Source organism: Pseudochaenichthys georgianus, chromosome 12 (assembly GCF_902827115.2).
Source record: "Pseudochaenichthys georgianus chromosome 12, fPseGeo1.2, whole genome shotgun sequence".
NCBI lineage: Eukaryota > Metazoa > Chordata > Actinopteri > Perciformes > Channichthyidae > Pseudochaenichthys > Pseudochaenichthys georgianus.
Genome location: NC_047514.1, coordinates 28,618,300 through 28,626,914, shown reverse-complemented (window position 1 = coordinate 28,626,914; position 8,615 = coordinate 28,618,300). Strand labels below are relative to the sequence as shown.

Here is an 8,615-nt window from a genome sequence, read left to right as displayed (position 1 = left end):
TGTGTGTGTGTGTGTGGTGTGTGTGTGTGTGTGTGTGTGTGTGTGTGTGTGTGTGTGTGTGTGTGTGTGTGTGTGTGTGTGTGTGTGTGTGTGTGTGTGTGTGTGTGTGTGTGTGTGTGTGTGTGTGTGTGTGTGTGTGTGTGTGTGTGTGTGTGTGTGTGTGTGTGTGTGTGAGAAACCCAGATTGAAAAACTCTGAACAGCTAAGAGATGATATAAACCTAAAGGAAATCTTTCTTGCAGTCCCTTCTTGTAGACTTGAAAGCCATAGAAGGGTCCTGTAGGAATGTATTTTTCCAGTGGGTTGATGGTCAGTGGTGTGCCTGCTGACAGGTGTTAATGTTTCCATGTTCCCATGGTGATCTACCCCAATAAGAATGGATTTGGCTTTGTGAAAACCGAGATTAGCCCAAGGATAACTGGATAACCCAATATTGTCACCTCGCTGCAGAGCGTGAAAATATGTGAGGTTACCTTCTCGACTATAACTGGGTATTGATATTGGTAACTGAGGTCAACGTTAAAAACACCTGGGGAAAGATTTGACACACACCTCACCAACATGAACTATATCACAGTGACTCAGCATGTATTACATCTTCAGTGTGTTCCCCCGCTTGAACCACTGGCTACTGCATAACCACACCATGATAAAGCTGTTTAAATGTTCACTGTCGTCATTACAAGCATGTTCTCTCTGCAATTTTACAAATTACATAAAACTGAACTACTCTCCTGCTGATGTTCAGGTGTATATCAGTATGTAGTGTCTCTACTTTAAAGAGTCCTCTCCTGCTGATGTTCAGGTGTATATCAGTATGTAGTGTCTCTACTTTAAAGAGTCCTCTCCTCCTGATGTTCAGGTGTATATCAGTATGTAGTGTCTCTACTTTAAAGAGTCCTCTCCTGCTGATGTTCAGGTGTATATCAGTATGTAGTGTCTCTACTTTAAAGAGTCCTCTCCTGCTGATGTTCAGGTGTATATCAGTATGTAGTGTCTCTACTTTAAAGAGTCCTCTCCTGCTGATGTTCAGGTGTATATCAGTATGTAGTGTCTCTACTTTAAAGAGTCCTCTCTTGCTGATGTTCAGGTGTATATCAGTATGTAGTGTCTCTACTTTAAAGAGTCCTCTCCTCCTGATGTTCAGGTGTATATCAGTATGTAGTGTCTCTACTTTAAAGAGTCCTCTCCTGCTGATGTTCAGGTGTATATCAGTATGTAGTATCTCTACTTTAAAGAGTCCTCTCCTGCTGATGATCAGGTGTATATCAGTATGTAGTGTCTCTACTTTAAAGAGTCCTCTCCTGCTGATGTTCAGGTGTATATCAGTATGTAGTGTCTCTACTTTAAAGAGTCCTCTCCTGCTGATGTTCAGGTGTATATCAGTATGTAGTGTCTCTACTTTAAAGAGTCCTCTCCTGCTGATGATCAGGTGTATATGTTCAGGTGTATATCAGTATGTAGTGTCTCTACTTTAAAGAGTCCTCTCCTCCTGATGTTCAGGTGTATATCAGTATGTAGGGTCTCTACTTTAAAGAGTCCTCACCTCCTGATGTTCAGGTGTATATCAGTATGTAGTGTCTCTACTTTAAATAGTCCTCTCCTGCTGATGTTCAGGTGTATATCAGTATGTAGTGTCTCTACTTTAAAGAGTCCTCTCCTGCTGATGTTCAGGTGTATATCAGTATGTAGTGTCTCTACATTTAAAGAGTCCTCTCCTGCTGATGATCAGGTGTATATGTTCAGGTGTATATCAGTATGTAGTGTCTCTACTTTAAAGAGTCCTCTCCTCCTGATGTTCAGGTGTATATCAGTATGTAGTGTCTCTACTTTAAAGAGTCCTCTCCTGCTGATGTTCAGGTGTATATCAGTATGTAGTGTCTCTACTTTAAAGAGTCCTCTCCTGCTGATGTTCAGGTGTATATCAGTATGTAGTGTCTCTACTTTAAAGAGTCCTCTCCTGCTGATATCCAGGTGTATATCAGTATGTAGTGTCTCTACTTTAAAGAGTCCTCTCCTGCTGATGTTCAGGTGTATATCAGTATGTAGTGTCTCTACTTTAAAGAGTCCTCTCCTCCTGATGTTCAGGTGTATATCAGTATGTAGTGTCTCTACTTTAAAGAGTCCTCTCCTCCTGATGTTCAGGTGTATATCAGTATGTAGTGTCTCTACTTTAAAGAGTCCTCTCCTGCTGATGTTCAGGTGTATATCAGTATGTAGTGTCTCTACTTTAAAGAGTCCTCTCCTCCTGATGTTCAGGTGTATATCAGTATGTAGGGTCTCTACTTTAAAGAGTCCTCACCTCCTGATGTTCAGGTGTATATCAGTATGTAGTGTCTCTACTTTAAAGAGTCCTCTCCTCCTGATGTTCAGGTGTATATCAGTATGTAGGGTCTCTACTTTAAAGAGTCCTCACCTCCTGATGTTCAGGTGTATATCAGTATGTAGTGTCTCTACTTTAAATAGTCCTCTCCTGCTGATGTTCAGGTGTATATCAGTATGTAGTGTCTCTACTTTAAAGAGTCCTCTCCTGCTGATGTTCAGGTGTATATCAGTATGTAGTGTCTCTACTTTAAAGAGTCCTCTCCTGCTGATGATCAGGTGTATATGTTCAGGTGTATATCAGTATGTAGTGTCTCTACTTTAAAGAGTCCTCTCCTCCTGATGTTCAGGTGTATATCAGTATGTAGTGTCTCTACTTTAAAGAGTCCTCTCCTGCTGATGTTCAGGTGTATATCAGTATGTAGTGTCTCTACTTTAAAGAGTCCTCTCCTGCTGATGTTCAGGTGTATATCAGTATGTAGTGTCTCTACTTTAAAGAGTCCTCTCCTGCTGATATCCAGGTGTATATCAGTATGTAGTGTCTCTACTTTAAAGAGTCCTCTCCTGCTGATGTTCAGGTGTATATCAGTATGTAGTGTCTCTACTTTAAAGAGTCCTCTCCTCCTGATGTTCAGGTGTATATCAGTATGTAGTGTCTCTACTTTAAAGAGTCCTCTCCTCCTGATGTTCAGGTGTATATCAGTATGTAGTGTCTCTACTTTAAAGAGTCCTCTCCTGCTGATGTTCAGGTGTATATCAGTATGTAGTGTCTCTACTTTAAAGAGTCCTCTCCTGCTGATGATCAGGTGTATATCAGTATGTAGTGTCTCTACTTTAAAGAGTCCTCTCCTGCTGATGTTCAGGTGTATATCAGTATGTAGTGTCTCTACTTTAAAGAGTCCTCTCCTGCTGATGTTCAGGTGTATATCAGTATGTAGTGTCTCTACTTTAAAGAGTCCTCTCCTGCTGATGTTCAGGTGTATATCAGTATGTAGTGTCTCTACTTTAAAGAGTCCTCTCCTGCTGATGTTCAGGTGTATATCAGTATGTAGTGTCTCTACTTTAAAGAGTCCTCTCCTCCTGATGTTCAGGTGTATATCAGTATGTAGTGTCTCTACTTTAAAGAGTCCTCTCCTGCTGATGTTCAGGTGTATATCAGTATGTAGTGTCTCTACATGTCTCCATGCTTTAATGTTCAAAAAGCTCTTACTGTCTGTGTCTGTGCTGCAGCACCTCTTTTCACCCTCTGTCTGAAACCAGAGCCCAGTCTGCTCTCATTGGTTAGTTGTCGGCTCTGTTGTGATTGGTCAACTGCTTCCAGATGTCCCGCCCCTTAGACTATCACGTACAATGGAAGTGCAAGTGTTTCATAGTGATGTCACTATGTTACGGAAATAAACAACGGAGTCCATAGATGAGAGCAGCACTACGTCATTTCGATGGGAAGCGTGTGGCGCAGTGGATAGAGCTTTGGTGTTAGGGTCAGGGGGTCACAGGTTCAAACCCCACTGCAGTCAGCATGTCGTTGTGTCCCTGAGACACTTCACCCAAATTGCTCCTGTGGGGGTTGCCCTCAGTATTGAGTATATAAGTCGCTTTGGATAAAAGCGATAACAAATGACATGTAATTAATAACAAAATAATGTTTTCCTAAAAAGCTGTGTGTGGGAGAAACTCCCTCTGGAGGTAACACAGGGATTTGAGCCTTTGCAGACCATTTACATCAGGGGTGGGGAACCTTTTTCCTCTCAAGGGCCATTTCAATTTTTACAATATCCTCCGAGGGCCGTATACAAGTTATTGACCTCTGCTTAAAAATACTAAAATCACAGATTCATTTCGCCTTTCTTTCATGCTGTGCAAAGAAAAAACAACCTCTTAATCCAGATATTTTACCATGACTCGCGCACACATGCATGCACGTGCACGGTGTGGCGTGACCACCAAAACAGAAATATATGGACACAAGATGTGTGCAAAAGTATTTAGTTTCCTATCCATGTGGACATGATTTAAGTGGGGGGGGGGGGGAGCTAACCTCCTCTAGGGGGGCCCGGGGGCATGCTCCCCCGGGAAGATTTTTTTTTTTTTTTTAAATGTTGAAGTAGATTTATTTTTCTTTATGGATATTTTACAAATCACTCTCCTTTCAAACTGTGTTCTTGTTTATTAATAACAAATGTCATATTAGTATTTTATACCTGTTTACTTTATTCTCTTATTTTTTTATAACTATAATGATCATATAAAGATGTGCCTTTACCTCACTGGTTGGAGAAAAAGCTTCTTATATTCGTTAGCATAGCTAGCTAACCAGATGCTAATAACAACAAAGTTATTGACTGTCTGATCAGTATGACAGATGAACAGATCGCCACTGGGCTCTCAACTAAAACACAGCCACGCAAAAACTGCGGCATGTGTACGGCTCCTCATGGGTACTGCAATTTATTAAGTGCCGGAGTGACGTTCTGGTGCTCTCCGTCAGAACTACACCCCTGTCAGACGAGACATATACCACGTGATGACACGTTAGGCTCGTGTTGTGTTCAAGGACCCTGACCTTGGCCAGGAAAAACAGGCACTCACTTGTTTAATTTGTTTGCGGTCTAGATTTCTCAATTTTTTTTCTTTTTTGCTTGTGTTTATAAATTACCTCGAGGGCCATACCAAATTGTCTCGCGGGCCATATACGGCCCGGGGGCCGGAGTTTCCCCACCCCTGATTTACATGCACAAAAACCTATAGAACACACTACAGAGAGGGACACCCCTAAACTCATAGAAGGGCCCCTTTTTAAATGATAATAAATAACTGAGTGATACAAAGACCCAGCATTTTCCTTAATAACCAACTCTTGGTAAGTGAAGGTGTATAGTCATAATGAAAGTCAGGTGTATCATAGAGCATTCAGGAATGCTTGACCCTCCACTTGTGTGTGCTCAGCCTGATGTGTGAGAAGAGGATCTTCGAGGTGATCAACACCTCGCAGCATCCGTTCCTGGTGAACCTGTTCGGCTGCTTCCAGACTGCAGAGCACGTGTGCTTCGTCATGGCCTACTGCCCCGGAGGAGACCTGATGACACACATCCACACCAGCATCTTCACAGAGAAGCAGGCGCGGTGAGCACACACACTCCTATCAGGGACCAAGGCCCGAACACAGGACGGAGCGTCTACTAATAACTGTCTCTTTTAGGTTTTATTCTTCCTGTGTGCTGCTCGGCCTGGAGTTTCTACACCAACACCAGATAGTGTACAGGTAAGTCCTGCTCTGGCTGCTTCAGGAAACTTCTACGTTGTTCCTAGCTGCACTTCAGAAGCGTGTGTGTGTGTGTGTGTGTGTCCTTCAGGGATCTAAAGCTGGATAACCTGCTGATGGATGCAGATGGGTTTGTCAGGATAGCAGACTATGGCTTGTGCAAGGAAGGTGAGAACGTTATTATGCTCCAGTAAAAGTCAAACTCATTCTCTTATGTCATGTAAACGTTTTTCCTACAGCAAGGCAATAAGTCCGCAGTGTATCCGTATCATAGCTGGAACAGAAGTGTAGAGGACAGGACTGGGTGTGCAGGCTTGAAGTGTGAACACATTGTTTTGTTTCCTTCTTTAATAACGTGTGTGTGTGTGTGTGTGTGTGTGTGTGTGTGTGTGTGTGTGTGTGTGTGTGTGTGTGTGTGTGTGTGTGTGTGTGTGTGTGTGTGTGTGTGTGTGTGTGTGTGTGTGTGTGTGTGTGTGTGTGTGTGTGTGTGTGTGTGTGTGTGTGTGTGTGTGTGTGTGTGTGTGTGTGTGCAGGTATGGGCCACGGGGATCGCACCACAACATTCTGCGGCACACCAGAGTTTCTTGCCCCAGAGGTGCTGACAGACAACAACTACACCCGCAGTGTGGACTGGTGGGGGCTGGGGGTCCTCGTCTATGAGATGCTAGTGGGGGAGGTTAGTACAGACCTCCAATAATCAGAAAACTGAAGGATGCGATGCAAAGCAGGAAACTGTTCAGGGCTCAGGCTATCACACAGAGAACAGGAAATCCTCTTCAGGTCAGACCTCTTGCCCACATGCAGAATAACAGCTCATGTAACAATCAAGGGACGGGAGAAGGTGATAATAAAATAAATAATGATCCCTCTCGGCAAAATAAAGGAACACATGGGACAAAATGAACAAATGAAATAATAAAGCTGATTTAAAGAGCAAAAGGCAAGCTGCAGGGAGAACCACAGCTACATTCTGGAGTTCTGGACCGTGGACTCTGGACTGAAGGAAGGAGGGATCTCTTTGCTGACGGAACAAGAAGCGACCGTGAACTACTTCAACGTGTTTATGCACATGTGATCATTGTCTTAAGACGGACTGCTCAAAGTGACGCTCTCCTTTTAATCTACAGGAAGTGCAGCGACCTTTGCTAAGATCTGTAGAGTGCGTTTAGACGTGTGTCCTGTGTTGAGCTCGGTAGACTCACAGTACCTCAGGTGACCCACCGCTTCATCTGCTCTCTGCTCCCCAGTCTCCTTTCCCCGGTGACGATGAGGAGGAGGTGTTCGACAGCATCGTCAACGACGACGTGTGCTTCCCCCGCTTCCTCTCCCCTGACGCCGTGTCCCTCATGCAGAAGGTGGGTTCCCATCACCTATCCCCTCCAGTTTCCTCCCGATGGGAGCGCTGTGTGTGCTGACGGCTCTCTGCTCTCTCTCTGACTTCCAGCTGCTGCAGAAAGCTCCTGGGATGAGGCTTGGAGGGGGGGAGGGGGACGCCTCGGAGATCAAGAGACACAAGTTCTTTCAGGTGAGGATCCAGGAGCTGCTGACCTCCTCACTCTGAAACTCCTTCCTTTACAGAACACGTCTCTGGGCAGCTGCTCTTTAGCGCTCCAGCTGCAGACCAACAGCTGATTCACTTGGTGGGGGGGGAACTTAGGACCTTCTTACGAGAGAACTATTGGACTTGTGGACAAAGAGTTGGTTAGCTTGTCATCAGATCACATGGGTCATGTTCCATTAGCAGGAACCCAGCAGCAGCACAGAACCAAGACCTCTGAGGGAAGGTGGAACAGCAGTTTGATGAGAGCTGAAGTCACATGAAAGACGTGCATTAGGATGACTTCACATGTGGACATGAGGATGTCGGCTAGAGCGAGCAGTAGAAGTGAAAACAGAGGAGTTCTCAGTTAACAAAAAGCAAACAGATGACGGCAGTCAGCGGGTGTGTGAGTGCAGAAGCACTGAAGCTATCATTTGAAGGGATGGAGATCCTCATCAGCTTTGAAGTGCTGTCCTGAGTGTAGACGTATCGTGGACCTGAAACTGTTCACTGCAGAGAAGCTAAGCTAAAGAATGACACATGGTAGATAGAATGTCAGTCAGAGAGAACAGGAATGTAGATGTTGGTGGTTGCTGTCAGCTGACTGTGTGTTCTTGGACAGGGGATGGACTGGAGCGCTCTGCTGGCCAAGAAGCTGAAGCCCCCCTTCCTGCCGGTCATCAGAGCGCAGAAGGACGTCAGTAACTTTGACGAGGAGTTCACCCGCCTCAAGCCCGTCCTCACCCCCCCACACAGCCCCTGCATGCTCACCGCCGAGCAGCAGGACGTCTTTGCTGACTTTGACTTCTCTTCCATGAGTTGACCGAAGACACGGTGCTGCCACATGTCCACAGCAACTTGTATCGGCCGTAAAGTGCTTCTGGTTCCTTGGAAGCTGAGAAACTACATTTGTGCCGATTTCCTGTCCGCACTTCCAGGTGCCATCACTCTGGCGGCCAGCGGCTCCATCCCGACCCACGCTGCAGAACCCACTCCTCTCACACCAGCCGAGTTGGATTTCATGATACAGGAATGATTTTTTAACATGTTTTGTCTGCCAAGTTCATTTTGAACTGATCATGCTGCCTATTTCTGTCATGAAGCGGTAGGATCAGAAGGCTGAGCGTTAACGGTTCAACTGCATGGAAGCAGTGCACTTTTTACACATGAACACTTCTCCTGCCCTCTCAATCCAAAGCACTTAAGTGTTAATGTTTGTGATCTTAATGAAGAGACTTGTCCCTAAGGCCAAGGCAGTTGACCGTGTGCTGTGTAATGGCAGCACTATACGTCCATCTGTCGTTAACCTCTAATGTGCTGGGATGTCGCATCGTGAAAACAGCGCATTTGTCAACTGAAGTTCTTTCGCAGATTTCTCCGTCAATACAACTGTCTGTTATTTTAAAGAATACAATCCTAATGAAATATAGAATAAACCAGCCTGTGTGAACAACTAGAAGGAAATATAAATGAATAAATGTGAGTCTGCTG

At 44.7% G+C, this 8,615-nt stretch overlaps 1 protein-coding gene across 1 annotated transcript in view; it reads left to right on the top strand.

Annotated features, from left to right (window-relative positions):
• pkn3 (protein kinase N3) overlaps nt 1–8,610 on the top strand; it is an 18,007-nt gene extending 9,397 nt beyond the window's left edge. Inside the window, exons 8-14 of the mRNA XM_071204927.1 lie at nt 5,228–5,445; nt 5,522–5,584; nt 5,676–5,752; nt 6,118–6,260; nt 6,832–6,939; nt 7,029–7,109; nt 7,747–8,610. Coding sequence (XP_071061028.1) covers nt 5,228–5,445; nt 5,522–5,584; nt 5,676–5,752; nt 6,118–6,260; nt 6,832–6,939; nt 7,029–7,109; nt 7,747–7,947 — 891 coding nt within the window. The 3' untranslated portion in view covers nt 7,948–8,610. The remainder of the gene's footprint in view (nt 1–5,227; nt 5,446–5,521; nt 5,585–5,675; nt 5,753–6,117; nt 6,261–6,831; nt 6,940–7,028; nt 7,110–7,746) is intronic.
• The last annotated feature ends 5 nt before the right edge of the window (nt 8,611–8,615 follow it).